This window comes from Vigna unguiculata, chromosome 11 (genome assembly GCF_037176805.1).
Source record: "Vigna unguiculata cultivar grain cowpea cultivar isolate G323 ecotype 2 chromosome 11, ASM3717680v1, whole genome shotgun sequence".
NCBI lineage: Eukaryota > Viridiplantae > Streptophyta > Magnoliopsida > Fabales > Fabaceae > Vigna > Vigna unguiculata.
In genome coordinates this window covers 26,446,557-26,466,720 of record NC_140802.1, presented here as the reverse complement: position 1 = coordinate 26,466,720, position 20,164 = coordinate 26,446,557, and the positions used below count along the sequence as shown (strand labels likewise).

General features: G+C 34.0%; 1 protein-coding gene across 1 annotated transcript; it reads right to left on the bottom strand.

The window, feature by feature from the left end:
- Window positions 1–11,613: 11,613 nt before the first annotated feature.
- Window positions 11,614–13,834, bottom strand: LOC114168873 (uncharacterized). The gene is made up of 2 exons (XM_028053841.2): window positions 13,287–13,834; window positions 11,614–11,836 (listed from the first exon to the last, which is right to left on the bottom strand). The coding sequence occupies exons 1-2, from the start codon at window positions 13,595–13,597 to the stop codon at window positions 11,782–11,784; spliced, it is 366 nt and encodes a 121-aa protein (XP_027909642.2). The 5' UTR covers window positions 13,598–13,834; the 3' UTR covers window positions 11,614–11,781.
- Between the last annotated feature and the right edge of the window lie 6,330 nt (window positions 13,835–20,164).

Sequence of the window (20,164 nt, the reverse complement as noted above, 5' to 3'; positions counted from 1 at the left end):
GCTTTAAACATTATAACATGTAGTCTTCAAATTGTCTTCCAGATGGCTTTCAAGCTTCTTTTATCATCATCAAAATCTTGCTTCAGCATTTAGACTTATATTGCTTTTGCCAACAATATACACATCTTTCCTTGGGCTTGTTTTACTTTTTCAAGGCTATGTTCTTTACCTTTTTTTGACTATTTTCTTGACAAATCCTTTGATTCTGAAATGACTATGACTTTAGGTTGCCAATTTCTATCAAAACATTTCAAGTCCTTCATGTTTAGCTCCCCTTTGTCAAATTTCTTTCCCAAACCTATGAGATGGTTAATAATATGTGTGAACCTTTTCTGGACTTCAATTATGGTTTCTCCTTGCTACATCTTAAACAATTCATACTCTTGAATCAATGCATGCTTCCTAGCCATCTTCACATCATTGTTCCTTCATGTGTGACTTCAAGCACATCCTACATATCCTTTGCACTATTGCATTGAGAAATTCTGAAAAATTCATCCGTATGTAAAAGAAGGATGTAAACTTTATTAACTTTCAAGAACTTGCTCTTGGTATCAATTGTAAGATGTAAAAAAAGTGTTTAGCCAAGAAGGGAGTTGAATTGGCTCTTTTTAAAAATTAGGTTTAGTTATATACTTGAAAAAAAAATCTTTAGTTTGAATCTAATTGGAATAGTTTTTAGCAATCTATCTCTTTTAGAACCTACAATTTAATTGATTAAAAATAGAATCAGCATATTGAAATCACTAACAGAGAGTCACACAAAGAAATCAGAATAATTAATAGATTGAGAAACATGATCAACAAGTTGAAATACTAGAAAAAAAGGTTAAACTACCTTTTTGGTCCTTGTTTTGGCCAAGTTTTAAATTGGTCCTCCAGTTTTTTTTTTGTCTCAATTTGGTCTTGGTTTGTTTTAAAAATGGTTCAATTTGATTCTTTTTGTTTGTTTGACCAGACGGTGTTAAAGTCAATGTCACGTGTCAATTTGTGGTTTTTTCTAATTTTGTACACATGTCACTTCATAGTTGTGTCACGTGTCAAGAACTCTTAATTTGATCTGTATATTTGCTTTCAGTTTCAATTTAGTCCCAACATTTGTAAAATTGAAGCAATATTGTTCCTCTTTATACTAAGACTCAATATACTTTTTGTATAAATCTTATGGTGATATTGTTATTAAAATTAACATTTTTATTAAATATTTTTAAACAAACTTAAAATTTATACGAAATATTTAGGACAACTCATATGGGTGAATGAATATGGAGTTAATACTTTAATCTTGAGAATTTTGTAGAGGTGGGCATGAAGTGGATTTTTAATGATCCAATCCACATCCATTTTAGATCCAAATAATTGAATTAGATTTTCGATCCAAATCCATTTTTTTAGCAAAAGTAGTTTGAATTTTTTTAAAATCCAGATCCAAATATTTGGATCAAGATTTAAATCCAATCCAAATATTTGGATCAAGTTCCAAATCCGGAATCCATTTTTTATAAAAGAAATTTAAATTGATTTTTTTTAAAACTTATATCATTAAGGCCAATATGACTCAGTTCGTACAGGTCGTCGGGCATAACCCGTCTGAGTCGTCAGGCTGACCCATCCTAGTCCATCTAAGTCTTCGGGCCCATCGTGCCCGTTCGGGTCTTGGGGCCCGCTGGGCCCGTTCAGATCATCAGGCCCGTTGAGCCCGTTCGGGTTATCAGGCCCGCGTAGCCTGTTCGGTTCTTCGGGCTCGCTTGGCCCATTCGGTTCTTTGGGCCCACCTGGCCCGTTCTGGTCATCGAGCACGTTTGGCCCGTTCAGGTTCGAGTCTTCGGGCTCACCTGACCTATTTTGGTCATCGGGCCTGCCTGGCTCGTTCGAGTCTTTGGACCCGCCTTACCCGATCGATTCTTCAAGCCCGCTTGACCCGTTCGGGTCATCGGGCCCGCCTGGCTCATTCGAGTCTTCGAGCCCGCCTAGCCCATTCAGATCTTCAAACCTGTCTGGCCCGTTCAGGTCTTCGAGCACGCCTAGCCTGTTCGGGTCTTTAGGCCCACCTGGCTCATCGGGTCATCAGGCCCGCCTAGCCCGTTCAGGTCTCGGGCTCACCTGAATTTTCAAAATCGTTGGGCCCGATCGACTCGTCTAGTTTGTCGGGCCGGCCTAGCTCGTTCATATCTTAAGGCTCGCCCAAGCTCTTATGGTCGTCAGGCTCGCTCGACCCTCTAGGATCGTCAAGCCTGTCCGATCCGTATAGGTCGTCGAGCAAGGTCCGTCCGAGTCTGAATTTAGCATAGTCCATCTCAACCTTTAACCTAACCCAACTAAAATTTTATATTGAAATTTTGGATTGAATTTTTTTGATTATCCATATTTGAAAATATTGATATATAAAATGGATATCCAAGCCATAAAATATATAAAATGTCGATTAGATTAAAATCCAGATCTATTAAATGGATTTTGAATGGATTGGATCAGAATAAAAGTGAATTGGATCAATAAAATTAGATTTTTTGTCCACCACTAGGATTTTACTATTCAACTTATTAATTTTAATTTGTTCATGTATTTTTTTGGTTGCTTGATTTGTGTTCCGTTTCACATTAGATTTAACAATCACATTCAAACTCTAACTAATATGATTTCAAACATGTATTTCATATAAAGTTAATGTAAAAATATTTCCATAATTATTTAATAAAAATGTTAATTTTTTAAGAATATCACATAAGATTCATACAAAAAGTAAATTGAGTCTCAATTTCATGAGGGGCAATATTGCTCCATTTTTACTAAAATTAGGACTAAATTGAAAATAAAAACAAATATAATGACCAAATTGAAACTTTTTGACACGTGGCACAACTATGAAGTGACATGTGTAAAAAAAATAAAAATAAGAACAAATAAAAAAATCATAAATTAACATGTGACATTGAGTTTAACACTGTTTGATCAAACTATTGGAAATGACCAAATGGAATAACTTTTAGAAAACCAGAACCAAATTAGAACAAAAAAAAAACTGAAAGACTAATTTGAAACTTTAAGACAAAAACAGAGACCAAAAGAGTAATTTAACATAATATTGAAAGAGCAATAAACCCTAAAATTAATCGAACAGTTCCCAATACCCCGAGCAATAGAATGCGGACGCATACCTAGTTATTGGGAACAACAGATGGAAAAACTGGTATCTAGTCTTTCAACTATAAAGTACCTGACGCTTTCCTCTTGATTTTCTCTTCTTTTAATGGGGAGGGAGAGAAAGGAACACGAATAATATGTATTATGCTCATAGATGGGACCATGACCCTTTATGTAACTTGCTTAATTTCAATATTTTTAATTTGGCCTCTTCATCCAAATTGGAATATTGTTAGTGTCTACACACATATACACCAAATATATATATATATATATATATATATATATATATATATATATATATATATATATATATATATATATATATATATATATACATCAATTATATATCCATAATAGATAAAAAAGAAAAACCTTAAATGTAATAACAAACATTGTAACACCACACACTATGAAAATAACAAAGAAAAACCTTAATCATTCACAAAATATAACAGATATAAAAGAAAAACCACAATCCTTCAAACAGTATAACAGATAACAAAAAAAAAACACATATTCTCACACAAAACATGTAGCAACTTGAAGAAAAAGATCATAATCCTTCACTTTCTTCCTTTTTTTTCTGTACTTGAAAGTTTTTTCCTCATTTCTTCTTTACTTCTTCTTTCTCATCTTTTTTGCGTTCATCCTCTGACTTCGACGTGCGCACTCTGCGTCCAAAACAAGATTGCATAGAAAATGAGATTGTGTAGAAAATAGTAAAGTTTGTTCCAACAAATACTATATAAGAGCCAACATTGTTATCAGATTATTCATAGATGTGTTTGTGAATTATTGTTTTTATATATACCAAGATGGATGTATCAAAGTTTTGATATACATGCCATTACTATTTGTGTTATTTCTGTCAATAGGTTATGAAAACAATTTTATTTGGCTTTCATTGTTTATTTTTTAAGCACATGACTTCAAATATTTTGAAACAGATAAATAAATAGATAATTTTGGCAAATTATAGTTTTTTTATTTGTCTCGAGAATATTTATTAAATTAAGTTTATATAATATATTGTTAAAGTAATATTTGTAACGTCCCATTTAATTATTAAGCGAAATTAAAAGAAACGTCACACAAGGATAGCCAACAGCGCAGTCCTGGGGTCCTTAACACAACCCCTACAAAACTAGGCACACCACGGTGCCAACGGAAACCGGATAAAAGTCTAACAGATGAGAGTAGAGTAGTAAAGCATAAGGCAATACATGGGCCATAGCCCTAAAGAAAACCCCTAAAAAGGAAAATAAAATCCAGCCCATGGAGACTATGCGGCGGAACCATCACCTCTCTATTGCCTGCGGGTGTTCCTCGCATATGCTCAAATCAACAAGTTGATGATCATCGCAAAAAGAGTACCACGCAACAGAACACACAATAATAAAAGTAGGGTAAGCTAGAGCACAAAAGATTTCATTCATCCAATCAGATATAATTTCACAATATCATATACTCATATCAACCAAGCATGTTATGACCTTTCAAACAATACACTACGACACGACTCGACTCATCCGGATACGTATAACCTGGTCGGATTCAGCGGATGCTTGCACTTGTGGTGGATACCTCTGCTCACCCCCGAGTTGCTCACCCCTGAGCTATGTGTTACAAGTGTTACAATGAATCAATTTCCCTCACCACAAGGTTAGCCCTTAATGAATTTCAGGCCTCCTACTAATCTCACCACAGGAGTCAGTCCGCTCTGGGTGAGACTAACTAACTCCTTAGAGTGTCAGGATGCAACCTTACCTTGAATCCTTACCTAGTTATACAGATGGGGCACCACCATGAACACCCACTACTAGGGGCCATGGAATTACGTCCCGACCATTGAAGCGTGACCCCGAGACGCCACCTAGAGATCTCAAGGATTTACGCGCTGACACGGACCAAGCATATCAGTCAATAAATTAATCATTTTCATGCCACTCTTCATAACCAAATTCCTCATTAACATTTCATGTTGAGTACTATTCCAGCTCATCCATCCTTACTCATAAATATAGCATTTCACCTCATACCGATATCGTGCCATTTTGATACCAACCATCTCATGTTCATCACATTTCAAGTATTACTCAAAACCCATTGTTCATAACCCATATACCATCCCCCTCATGCATACTCGTTTCCCCCATGCCATCATATAATAGTACAATAAAATACAGATCAACCATCAAAGGACAAAAAGAACACGAAGCTAAAACGCATTCTCACCCAACACCTCGCTCAGGTTGAGGAGCCTCGCCCAGGCGAGAGACTCTCGCTCAGACGAGCTCCCTTCGCCTAGGCGAGAATTCGAGAATCTGGAACAGTGGCCTCTGCACGTTCTCGCTTAGGCGAGACTCGCCTCGCCTGAGCGAGATGCTCGCTTGCTCAAAATTGAGCGGGCCACCTGGGCGACCGTTTGCGCGAGAAGGCCTGGGCGACCTCTACTCACCTCGCCTAGGCGAGACAAGCTCGCTTGGGCGAGTTTATCAGTCGCAACCACTGTCCGTACCTGCAACAGTCGTATTTTTCACATACCAACAGCACATTAACCATTTCATGCATTCACAACAACATACCAGTTCAAGGATCATAAAAATACAGCAAAACAACTCGCAATCACATTAAACAAAGAGGTTCTAGCTTCCCGTACCTGGAATAGGCTAGAGCAAGACCTCGATGATAGACACGGACGCAACAGAACGAGGAGTACGCTTAGGAGCTAGAAAAACCATGGAAATAACACAAGGTAAGCTCATCACAGAGGCTTAGTTGGGTAAAACACGAAAAGATACCAAGAAATGGGTGGCACGAGATGTAGGATGACTTACGTGGAGTAGGAACAGCTTGAGCGAACTTGGAAGCGGTGAGAAGGCAAACCCTAGCAGAGAGTGTTGCTGCTCAAGGAGGCACAAGGGTTTCTGTTTTACGAAAAAGAGCACAAGATTAGGGTTTGGGGCATATTAGGTCTGGTCCTTCCCCTTTGGGTCTGCCCTTAGGCCCACAAGATGGGGCAGCCCTTTAAAGTAAAAGGTACATAATGAAAAGTGGGCCTTACAATATCTGTTATAAAAATTGATTTAATTAAGATTACATGGATGTTAGTACGAGATTATTTATGCATTTTGTGTTCAATTAATTAATAAAGATTAGAAAGATTATTCCAAAATAGGCTGCATACAAAATGAGATGGCATACAAAATGAGATTGCGTACAAAATCATAAATTTTACGAACGATAATAAAGGATATTATTGTACACCTCAGAAACAAGCTTATCAGTGATGTTGTCCAACGTCGCTACTACCGTATTTTTATTTGACCATTTGGAACGAACTCCAAAGGATGATCCCAAAAAAGAAAGAAAATGCAAAGCATGTGAGAAACAAGTACTACTGTAAAATTTGTATCTTTGTTTACATATAATAATAATAATAGACAAGGTCATAATAATGATTGTTTACATATGTATCTTCTAATAATAATAATAATTGTTACTACAGGTCATACCACAGTTTGACGGAGGAACAGAAAAAAAGAGAAAAAAAAAAGCGAAAATAATAGACAAGGTGAAAATATTTTCATTTGTAGTTTTTGTGTTACACGGAGCATCTGTGTTCTTTTCTTTTCATGAATACTCAAATCACATTGAAGGATTAGGATTTTTTTTTTCAAATTGTTACATATTCTCAGTTGATTTTTGATTTCTGAGATGAATTTATGTTCACTGAATTATTCATTGATGTTTTCTATGTTACACAAAGTATATGTCTGTTTTCTGTTTCGTTAATACTAAGATCACAATGAAGGATTACGATTTTTCTTTATGTGACATCATTAATATTACAAAGGATATTTTTCTTATTGCATTGATTTTTTTTATACGATTATATGTTGTTATTGTGCAATGATGATAATAAGCATTGTGTCTGTCACTAGTGCAGAAAGGGCTTTTGGCAGCGGTTATTTTTGTCATTTTGCCCTGGTTCTAGAACCGAGGCATATTAGGACGAGGCCAAAAAGGTTAGCTTTTTGCCTCGGGTCTCAACCGAAGCAGAAGCTCCATATTCTGCCTCGGTTCTGCTGAGAACCGAGGCCATATGTGCTTCTCTGCCCATCTTCTCCACCAGAAACCCTAGGTAGTCACCATGGTTACACCACAACTTCGTCAACCACCGCCAGATCTGAAACACAAAACGAAAGATCTGTAGCCACTATAGTCTTCTCCTTCATCGTAAGAGCAATTTTTGAATCGTGCAACCACCATGTTCTTCATACACAAAAATGTGAACATCACACTTGCATAAATGCAAACCAAAATCAACCATCTGCAGCAAATCATAGATCTCCATCCACGCACAACACCAATCTACCACGCACATGTAACACAACAAACTGATGCCCACTTCGCGAGCCCCAAATCGCACTTCGCCAAGCCAGAACACGAATGAGCCAAACGTCTAGTAGTTGTGAGTGGTCGGAGTGCAACAGCAGCAGTGGAGGTGGGTGGCTGAGAGAGAGAACGCGCACGCGAGGAAGAAGAGGAAAAAAGTGATTCACGATTTTTGAACCCTAATGAACCTTTTGGCCTCGGTTCAATTTTTAACCGAGGCAGAAAACTGGTTTTTGGCAGCGGTTCAGTTCCACCTGAGGCAGAAAACTGGTTTTTGGCCTCGGTTCAATTTTATTCGAGGCAAAAAACAATTTTTGGCAGCGGTTCAATTCCAACCGAGGCCAAATGTCACTACTATAATGGCATTTTTGAAATATTAGCCAACTTTTAGGCTTCGAGTCTTCAAAACCAAGGCATATTAGACCTTTTGGCACCGGTTTTCTAATGAACCGAGACATAAAAGTTGAAAAAAATTACAAAATTGCCACCGCGCCATTTTATGCTTCGGTTAAGCGACAACTGAGGCCTATAACGCGAGTTAAAAGGCCAAAATTGCACTAGTGTGTGCAAACCACTACATTAACATTGGTATGCAACATTACGTCCATTTTATATCAAATTACATTCTAAAATAATATCTTCATGTATCATTTGACATAAAAAAAACGTTGTAATTTATTCTACAATTTAATTTATTTAACACCTCCTACTACATATTGTAAGTTGATTCTCAATACATAATAATTTATATCAATATTTTAATAAAATATACTTTAAATGATTATTTTTTATAGAAATATTTGGATCCTTGAATAATAAGTAAATTAACTTAAATAATATCGTGCAATATCATATGAACTTGTTAATATAGTAAGGTTATTGAAAATCACTCGACTTTTTTTTAAATAGATAACAAAAAAATATCATACTTGAATTCTCTTATATTATATTAATGATGGCCTGTATATCCTTTAGGAGGTATTTGCAAAAAAATGTAAAAATTGTTTTTCTTTGAATAGAAATGTACAGATCCTCTGGCACAGGGACAAAATCGTCAACCAGAGACAAAGGGTGAATGGGGAAAAATGAAAGGGAGTGTTCTCTGGAGCGAGTATTTTCAAAGTAATATCTGTTATAGAAATTGATTTAATTAAGATTACATTTATGAGATTATTTATGCATTTTGTGTTCAAATAATTAATAAAGACTAGAAAGATGATTCCAAAATAGTTTGCCTAAGATTGAATCATAAAGTTTACTCCAACAACGGTAACGATAATGAAGGATATCATTGTACACCCGATGAAAGGGCATATCAATGATGTTGTCTAGCGTCGCTGCTACCGTATTTTTAATCGACCGATTCAAGCTGAACCCGAAAGATGAACCCAAAAAGGAAAGAAAATGTAAAGCACAGAAGAAATAAGTGCTGATTTAAAATTTGTATCTCTGTGTACTTATACCAATAATGTCTAATAATAACAATGGTTACTACATGTCATACCATAGTTTCATAGAGGAACAGAAACAAAAAAAAAAAAAAAAAAGAGAAGAAAAAGAAAATAACAACCGAGGTGAAAATATGTTCATTTGTTGTTTTTGTATTAAACAGAGTATTTATGTTTTCTTTTCGTTAAAACTCAAATCACAGTGAAGGATTAAGGTTTTTCTTCAAGTTGTTACATGATCTCTGTTGATTTTTTATTTTTTAGATGAATTTATGTTCACTGAAATTTTCATTTGGTGTTTTCTATGTTACACAAAGCATATGTGTGTTTTCTTTTTCGTTAACACTAAAATCACAGTGAAAGATTATGGTTTTTCTTTGTTATGTGACATTATTACTATTACACGTTGTTATTCTTTGTGGTATTAAAAAGGATATGTTTATTATTACATTAATTATTTTGTACGATTATATGCCATTTGTGTGCAATGATGATAATAAGCATTGTGTCCATGCTAACCTCTACATAGAAACATGCAAGCAAAGAGAAAACATACGGACCTAAGAAAAGGGTAGAAAAACTACTTACTCGATCAGAGAGATTAATTGGACAAATAGAAAAAACTCGTCGAGAGAAATCAAATCTTTTGAAAAAAATGAATATATGGTGAGAAAAGTTTAGAGAGAAGGTAGAAAACTCTAGAAATATGATTTAGGTTAAATTACTCTTTTAGTCTCTCTATTTATTAAGAAATTTCAGTTTGGTCCTCAAGTTTTTCGTTGTCTCAATTTGGTCTTTATTTTCTTAAAAATGACTCAATTTGGTCCTCGCCGTTAATTTTGACAAGACGGTGTTAAAGTCAACGCCATGTGTCAATTTCTGGTTTTTTTAATTTTTTTTAATTTTTTTATTTTTTTTACACGTGTCGCTTCACGGTTGTGCCACGTGTTAAAATGACTCAATTTGGTCCCTATATTTGTTTTTAGTTTCAATTTAATCCCAATTTTTGTAAAAGTGAAGCAATATTCTCCCTCCTTAGATTGACACTCAATTTAATCTTTGAATACTACTTATGATGATATTCTTAATAAATTTGACATTTTTATTAAATATTTGTAGAAATATTTTTAAACAAGGTTTTATTTTAGTTTTATTATTAAACAAAGTTAAACCCCAAACTTAATTTCAAAAATTAACAATTTTGTCATCATATATAAAGGCATCAAGTGTATCATATTATATAAACTTAGTGAAGATTAAAAATCAAATAACTTGTCACACATAAGTTTAGGAACTAAATTTAAACTTCAAAATAAAATCAAAGTCTAATGTTTTGTATAGAATTTAAAATTAATTTAAAATATTTATAGAAATATTTAATAAAAACGTTAATTTTAGTAAGAATATCACCATAAGATTTAAAAAAAAAGTAAATTTAGTATCAATTTAAGGAAAGACAATATTACTTTATTTTTACAAAAATTGGGACTAAATTGAAACTAAAAACAAATATAGGGATCAAATTGAGTTACTTTGACACGTGGTACAACTATGAAGTGACATATATAAAAAATAATTCAAAAAATTCAAAAAAAAAACATAAATTGACACGTGGCGTTGACTTTAACACCGTCTAGTCAAACTAACGACGACGACCAAATTGAATGATTTTTAAGAAAATGAGGACCAAATTGAGACAACGAAAAACTTGAGAACCAAACTAAAATTTCTTGACAAATAGAAGGACCAAAAGAGTAATTTAACTTATGATTTATTAAGAGATTTTGTGTTTTAAAATAATAAAACTTGTTTATTGAAAATTTGTTTATATTAAAACATTTTATTTATAAAATAATCAAGTATCATCATTTTAGAACTACAAGAGTTTTTAGAAAAAATAAATCATTTTTATTATATTGGGCTTTGCATTTGGGTCACGTTAGATTTTTTTTTTAGCCAACACATTGGTAATTTGAATTTTTTGTGATTTTGTTTGGTATTTGGAGTTTAACATCCATTTGGATTGTATTTAGATTCTATTGGAGTTTATTTAGATTTTAATCATAATTAAAATTTAGTTTTTTTGAGTCCGAAGAAAAAAAAATTGTATTTTTTCTAACTAAGTGAGCTAGTAAGCCAACTAATTTAACCTACCAACCCGTGGTGGACCAGACCGGATTCAAATTCTTTTGACTCACTAATAAATGAGCCGGATTGAATTGATTCACTAAATGACCGTGATGGATCAAGTCGGATCGAGTCAGGTTACCCGTTTTAACAGCTCTAATTATAGAACAACAATTTATTATATTTGTAATCATGTCTAAAATTAAATTTTATTAGTTAAAGTAATTTGACATTTATAAAAAAAGAATACTTCTAGTAACATTTAATATGATCAAAAAATATCACATACCCTATGATTCAAAAGGAGAATTTAAGCTAAAATTAATGAAAATGACAAACAATTTATATTTATGTGTTCTAACTTTTAGCTTTAATCTAAAATTTACACTTAAGTTAAAACTAAGCTGGGTGAATCATGGCTATCAGAATCATTTAAGGTGAAACGATATTGCATCAGACTTATTTAAATTTTGCTATTAAGGAAGAAAAAGAATAAGGCCAGGAAGAATATATTAATGTCCTTAAACAATGGAACAATAAAAAGCCTACATTCATTCACAGTTCAAATTGAAATCTTCACGACGCTTTGATTTTATTAGCTGGATTCATGTAGTTCGTAAATATATACATATATTTGCATCTAGAAATTCAACCCTAGAGTTTAGAACATAAATGGCGTCGGAGAAAAGGCTGGTATCATCGTCGGCATGGATGCCCTGCAAATTAGAAAAAAAAAAAAAAATTCAACATTTTATACCAACTTAAGCAATGAATTCTTATGAAGTTGTTTCTATGTTTAACGGTTTCTTCTACTTCCTTTTATTAGAATGAATTTTTCAATTTCATTTTCCTATCTTAATTGAAATTTCAGTTGTATAACATGTGAATAAACATGGTTGCCTCATTTTTTTTTTTCTAAATAAAAGATATTTTTCTATTAAAAGTGGTATTAACTGTCATGCAAGTGTGTGTGCTTTCTTTTAAAAGAAGTTTGTGTTCATTAGTTCATCTTAGTTGTAAATTGACATATATCATACAAAGTCATAAGTTATTAATGGATTAGACTTTCGCGTGAAATTGGAGGTGCTAGTGTTAGTTAAACTCAACTATCAACAACAATATATTCAATGCATAAAATAAATATAACGTGGAAGTAAAGTGCTATTAAAAAAATTATAATTTTAACATGTAAGTCAACTGCATAATATATATATATATATATATATATATATATATATATATATATATATATATATATATATATATATATATATATATATATATATATATATATATATATATATATATATATATATAAAACCAAATAAGGCCAAGAAGAAAAAGGGTTAGCACTCACTTCTAAAATTTATTTATTTCTAAACAACCTATGTTTAGTTCTAACATAGCAGCCACTGGCCCACTAATTATATCTCTAAAATAATTCACTTTCATTCTTCATAAATAAATAGTTGTCAAAAATCAAATTAATGAAATGTAACATCAGTTATTTATACCCAGAGACATTTATTCATAACTTTTCAATATATCTATTCTATATTTAACACATGGCCTGATTCTTCAATTTAGAAGTCATTGAAAAAAAAGTCCAATAGACTATTTGCTTTTATCATTATGTATTTTGAAGATAATTACGATTTTTTCTCAATAAGTCGTGTGGGAGTAGTTTTAGTTTCAAAAAACTTTGATTCCATACATTACAAATGGATAATTCTGATGAAAAAAAAATATATATATCATTAGCTTATGATTCGACCTTATATATTTTGTATGTGTGAAAATTCAATTAATCTTTTTAATATATGATATTCATAATAAAATTACATAAGCCAATGAAAATCGACAAATTAGTTGATTTGTTATTTGTTCCGAAAATCTTTTACATGAAATATTATAGAGAAAAACAAGATAAAAATATAACATATTATTCATAGATTAAAATTAATTTATAAAAAATTAAATTTATGTTCAAGCTTTTTATTTACCTAGATTAAGTAATTAGATGGGAAGCCATTTAAATTTTATTTAATTAACTAATGCAGCTTCATATTTTATTAATCAATATTAAATTATTTAATTTTAAATTAAATGTAATGTTATAACAGCAGGGATTGTTTTTTCAGTTAAATGAAAACCAAATTCACTGACCCGTCACTGTAACTACGGTAGTGAACCTTGACGGTGCTCCTCTTCTTTGCGTTGCTCGCGGGGGACGCCGCCGTGTTTTTCCGGGGACTCTCCTCCGCCAGGCTGGTGCCGTCCTCCGAGATCGGTCCCAGAGACGGCCTCCACTCCGCCGAACCCATCCTCTGTCTCTTGCGGTGAGGGCGGCGAACAGACCCGGCGGGCGCCGCCGCCGGAACAAACGACCTCTCCTCCTCGAGCCGTAATACGGCTGGCTCCGGCGTGCGCTGCGTGGGCAAGCCACAACATGAAACAAATTCGAAGAAAAATCTCATCTCGTTTCTTTTTTCTTTTCCTTTGTTAATAAATTTTCCTTTTGCAGAGAGAAAAAGGAAAAGAAAAAGAAAAAAGAAACCAGTGGAATCAGAAGATGTTAAGGAGAGATTCTGTGTTCGAGAGAGAAGAAAAGTGGAAGGGATTGATCCATTTGTTATATTGATTGAAATTGAAGAGAAAAAATAAAAAATGATTTTCTTCTGTTTGTGAATGACCGGGTTTTGCTTTGTGACACTGGGAAATCCAATTTTATAGCTATTCTCCGTCAATCATTTTGTCGTTATCAATTGCAAAGTATCACTTTACCCCTTTACTTTCAACTATATTACAATTCATACCCTTACCTGTCCCCATTCTTTTAAAATTTTCATTTTATTGTCGAGTATTTCCGTTTTTGTATAAATTTGTGAGTTCGTAAATATTTAAGATGTTTTGAAAATAAAGGATAATATAGAATGTCCCTTTTTTTGACTTCGAAGTTATCTGCCTACGTGGCAGTTATTATTTTAATAATTTTTAAGGAAACGGCAATTGGAGGCAACGGCAAAAGAAATTTAGCGTGATGTGCACGCGTTTTGAGTTGGATAAAGTTTTTTAAAAAACACATTGTCTGCGCGTTTTTCCTCGTTTCTTCCCCTCAAATTTCTTCTTGGAGCAGAGACGCACAAGCAAGCAGAGAGACATTTGAATCGCAAGGCATTCTCTTCCCCAAAAGGCTACCGTTCCATAAAGGTTGGTGTTGTGGGTCGCAGTGGAAGCGGATAGCGGAGTTGTGGAGAGTGGTTTGGGTTGTTGGGGGCGACGGGTTTCGCGGAAAGTGGTGGGTACCGTTCGATTCATTGGTTGGACGTTCTCTTGTTTGCAAACTTCTAATTTCAGATTCACCCCGCTCGACGAAGATAGGGAAGTGCTGGAAAGAATTTTACAATCAACATCAATTCAAAGAAGGGGATCGTGTGCTCTTTCAAGTGTGTTTGGTGATGAATTTATTACAGTCTTTGTCAACAAATGTTTGTGTGACGAGTAATTATGATCTTCAAACAATTACATGTGATGTAATGAAAGTTAAGGTTTTCATAAAAATCTGATATTTGTGTTTTCTGGTAGTTGAATGAACTGTCCTTTTGTGTTTCCATAACTGCCTTTTTACGATGAACTTTTTGTACTGCCAGTACTACAACTGATTTTACACTGTATTATTACTTGAAATAGGGTTTCGACACATCCGAATGACCATCCAAATAATTCCATCACCATGAATCATCACCAAACAACCTAAATAAGTAATTGGAATTCCAGATTGAATGAAAAACCAACTTTTCTGGTTCCATAATCAAGTGTCCTTTTGTGATTCCATATCTGCCTTTTTACGTTGAACTTTTTGTATTGCCAGTACTGCAACTGATTTTACACTGTATTATTACGTGAAATAGGGTTTGAACACAATCGAATGGCCATCCAAATAATTCCATCACCATGAATCATCACCAAACTACTTAAATAAGTAATTGGAATTCAAGATTGAATGAAAAACCAACTTTTCTGGTTCCATAATCAAGTGTCCTTTTGTGATTCCATAACTGCCTTTTTACGTTGAACTTTTTATATATGCAGTATTGCAACCGATTTTACACTGAATTATTACGTGAAATAGGGTTTGGACACAATCGAATGGCCATCCAAATAATTCCATCACCATGAATCATCACCAAACTACTTAAATAAGTAATTGGAATTCAAGATTGAATTAAAAACTAACTTTTCTGGTTCCATAATCAAGTGTCCTTTTGTGATTCCATAACTGCCTTTTTACGTTGAACTTTTTGTACATCTAGTACTGCAACTGATTTTACACTGAATTATTACGTGAAATAGGGTTTTGACACAATCGAATGGCCATCCAAATAATTCCATCACCATGAATCATCACCAAACTACTTAAATAAGTAATTGGAATTCAAGATTGAATTAAAAACCAACTTTTCTGGTTCCATAATCAAGTGTCCTTTTCTGATTCCATAACTGCCTTTTTACGTTGAACCTTTTGTACATGCAGTACTGCAATTGATTTTACACTGAATTATTACGTGAAACAGGGTTTGGACACAATCGAATGGCCATCCAAATAATTCCATCACCATGAATCATCACCAAACTACTTAAATAAGTAATTGGAATTCAACATTGAATTAAAAACCAACTTTTCTGGTTCCATAATCAAGTGTCCTTTTCTGATTCCATAACTGTCTTTTTAAGTTGAACTTTTTGTACATGCAGTACTGCAACTGATTTTACACTGTATCATTACGTCAAATATGGTTTGGACACAATCGAATGGCCATCCAAATAATACCATCACCATGAATCATCACCAAACTACTTAAATAAGTAATTGGAATTCAAGATTGAATTAAAAACCAACTTTTCTGGTTCCATAATCAAGTGTCCTTTTCTGATTCCATAACTGCCTTTTTAAGTTGAACTTTTTGTACATGCAGTATTGCAACTGATTTTACACTGAATTATTATGTGAAATAGGGTTTGGACACAATCGAATGGTCATCCAAATAATTCCATCACCATGAATCATCACCAAACTACTTAAATAAGTAATTGGAATTCAAGATTGAATTAAAAACCAACTTTTCTGGTTCCATAATCAAGTGTCCTTTTCTGATTTCATAACTGCCTTTTTAAGTTGAACTTTTTGTACATGCAGTACTGCAACTGATTTTACACTGTATTATTACGTCAAATATGGTTTGGACACAATCGAATGACCATCCAAATATTACCATCACCATGAATCATCACCAAACTACTTAAATAAGTAATTGGAATTCAAGATTCAATTAAAAACCAACTTTTCTGCTTCGATAATCAAATGTCCTTTTGTGATTCCATAACTGCCTTTTTACGTTGAACTTTTTGTACTGCCAGTACTGCAACTGATTTTACACTGAATTATTACGTGAAACAGGGTTTCGACACAATCGAATGGCCATCGTAATATTTCCATCATCATAATCCCACAACACAACAATTCTTAAAATTCAATAACTGTCTTTATGAGATATGGATTCTGTACCACAGACTTACACAATTTAATTACTAAATAAATGCACTACATAACACCACAAACACTTTAGAAAAGTCATTATTTATTAATTGCACCATAACACAACAAAAACACAACAAATAGAATTGTACACAACTTAATGTTTCATAGGTTTCAATGACATGTCTATGTTCTTATAATTAAACAAATGAAAATGATATTTCATTTCCATCAAACAAAACAAAATACATACATATTGCTCATACTCCAACAACTATTTCGGTATCCTTTTCTTCTTCCGACTATAAACTGCGAACGAAATTTGGATTACACGGCTTTTGAACCGTAACCGTGGATCATTCCTCATACGCACGTACATATCGTTGTTCGTTGCATTTCTGTCTTCTGCAGCTTCACTTGGAACATCCACTTCATTCAAATTCATAGGAGAAACAAATTCATCTTTACTTCTATTTTCCCTCTCACCCAAAGTTGATTTCAATTTAGCAATCGCTCTACCAAGTTCACGAATATCATGTTCTTGCTGCTCAATTACACCCATAAGATGCTCCTTCTTTTTCATTCCACCAGAGACACACTCTTTCCTCTTACTTTTGTCATGCTCGCCATCACCTTTTGTAGCCACCCGACCCTAACTGCCGAAACAGTTCACATTTTTGGTTACACAAAACAGTTCACATTTTCAATTAACTATCCACGACAACATTTATGATTTACAGACCATCAATTTGGGGAACAACTCATCAAAATGTCATTTCAATCATCGAACAAGAAAATATGAAAATGGGGTTTCATTTCCGGAAAAACATCAAAAAAATAGTGGTTTCATTTGGGGAAGAACATCATAAAAATAGGGGTTTATAATCGGATAATAAAACATACCAGAACACCCTTTGATTTGCAGAACAAAAACACTTCAAATTAGGGCTTCCAATTCGACGCACGAAGCTATGGCAGCAATTCGCACTCTCGCCTTTAGTTTAAACCGTAAAGTAAAGTTCTGTTTTTCTAACTTTTCCTTTTTCCTCTCTTGCGCGTGTATCACAACCTCACCATTCACTCCACCTTCTCTCACGCGTTTCTGCTCCCGTTTGGTTAAAAATTATTAAAATAATGATTGACACGTAGGCGGGTAACTTCGGGGTCAAAAAAAGGGGAGCATTCTATCATTATCCGAAAATAAATTACGATATTATAACGTCGAACAAGTGTAGTTATTTGAACTAAAATATTAATAAAATAACATTTTTAACACCTGAACTGTTATATACATACTTAACCCACTGATAGAATATAAAAAATTAAAAATATTATTATAAAGTATACGAAAATTGTATAAAATGTTTATTTATGTGATTTTATAATAAAAGGTATATAATATTTTTTTATACACTCATTGATTAGGAGATTTGATTTTACAGTTTTTGATTTACATTAAAAAAAATGATATGATCATATTTTGTTCTGTCAGAAAAAGTAAGAATTTAACTTTTCAAAATCAAAAATAACACTTTTGACTAGAACAAATTATTAAAATGGCCCATCTTCATATACTTTTTACACATCGAACTAGTATTAAAAATTCCAAATTAACTTTATTAATTTCTTTTTTCACCTATTCAACAATACATACGTAAATATTTCAATATTAGAAGACATATGATGGTATAATTGATAAAAAAAATGCAATTGATCTGATACTAAATTTTGCAAATGATAAATAAATAAAAATAAAAATAATTTTCAAAAATATGGTATTTGAAAGGAAATGTATAAATAATAAATTAAAACTTTCAGTAAATTTCCAAAAACATTTATGTCAATATTACACATTTTTTACTAACTAAAATCATGAATTATAATGGGTAAGATTTGCTATTTTTAGTAATAATTTCTAGATATTAAATTTTTCTATCTTATATTAAATATCTTGCAATAAAGAATGGTTGTATAAAATTACATTAACCTTATGTTTGAATGGAGCATTTCAACAATACTCAAAAATTGAAATGTTTTGCATTTGAATTACTTGAAATTAAATCTCCTTCATTCTCTAAATAATTTGTTTGGATAAAGAAATTAAAATACCTTACATTTTAACTTTTTATTCGGAAAAAATAATTGAATTTCTTGTGAGATAAAATTTAATTTTTACAAAATTTATTTTAGGCTTAATTATGTTTTGAGTTCATGATAAATTTGGAAACGGGCTCGACGACCCAGCCAAATTGGTCTGACCCGACAATCTAGACAAGCTGGCCGGCCGAAAAACCCAGACAGGCTGGGTCGGCCTGATGATCCAGACAAGTCTAACAGCCCATACCTGTCATTGGTGCCCGTCAACTTCATCAACCTAGCCCGACACGAGTCGACCCAACTCGGTCTGTCTAGGTCATTGGTCCGACTTGGCCCCACTAGGTCGTCAAGTCCACTCGACCCATCTGGGTCGTTGGACCCGTTTGTGTCATTGGGCTTGTCCGACCAGTTTGTGTCGTTCAGTTGGCCCAAACTAGCTAGGTCGTTGGGTCGGTCGAGCATGTCTAGGTCGTCGGGCCAATTGGGCTGGTTTAGGTCATTGGGCCCGTCTAGCTTGTCAAGGCAGTCAGGCCCGTTTGTGTCATCGGGTACACCCGACAAGTTTGTGTCGATGTGCCAACCCGACTTGGCAAGGTTGTTGGGCTTGTCTAGGTCGTCGGGCCGGTTGAGCTTGACTAGGTCATCAGTTCGGTCAAGCTTGTCGGGTCAAAAGGTCGTTAGGCCTGCCCAACACGTCTGGGTCATTAGGCCTGCCCGACATCTCTAGGTCATTTGGGCCGCCAAACTCGTGTGGGTCATCAGACCCGTTGACTCGTCTTGGTTGTTAGGTCAGTTCGGCCCATGTCTATATTCGAGCCCACTCGACTCGTCTAGGTCGTCAGTCTCATTTGGGTCATCGAGCTCATCGACCCATTTATGTCGTCGGGCCAACCTGGTCCGTCTGGGTTGTTGGGTCTGCTTGACCCGTTTTGTGTCGTCAGTTCGATCCAATCTGTTGGGAGCGTATGGCCTGTCCAGCCTGTCATGGTTTTTGGGTTTGCCGGGTCTGTTTGGGATTGAGTCCAGAGTGTGAGGTTGAGTGAGAAGAATTTTAAATTTCACATTTTTTTAGAGTGTGTTTGGATAAAGTATTTTAATGAAGCAATTCATTTTTTTGAAGAATTTAGATTTCTTTGTAATGAAATGTTTTGTTTGGATAGAGAAATTAAAAAACATTTCAAATACAAGCATTTTTTTGAAGAATTTCAATTAGCTAAATTAATAGAAATTCAAATACCCTTAAAATAGGTGGAATTTGAAATTGTTCTCACTCAACCTCACATTCTAGACGATCCGGACGGGCACGACGACCTGGACGTGCCCGACGACCCGGACAAAACCAACGACCCGAATGTGCCCGACTACCCAGACGAGCCCGATGACCCGGACGAACCCAACGACCTAGACGTGC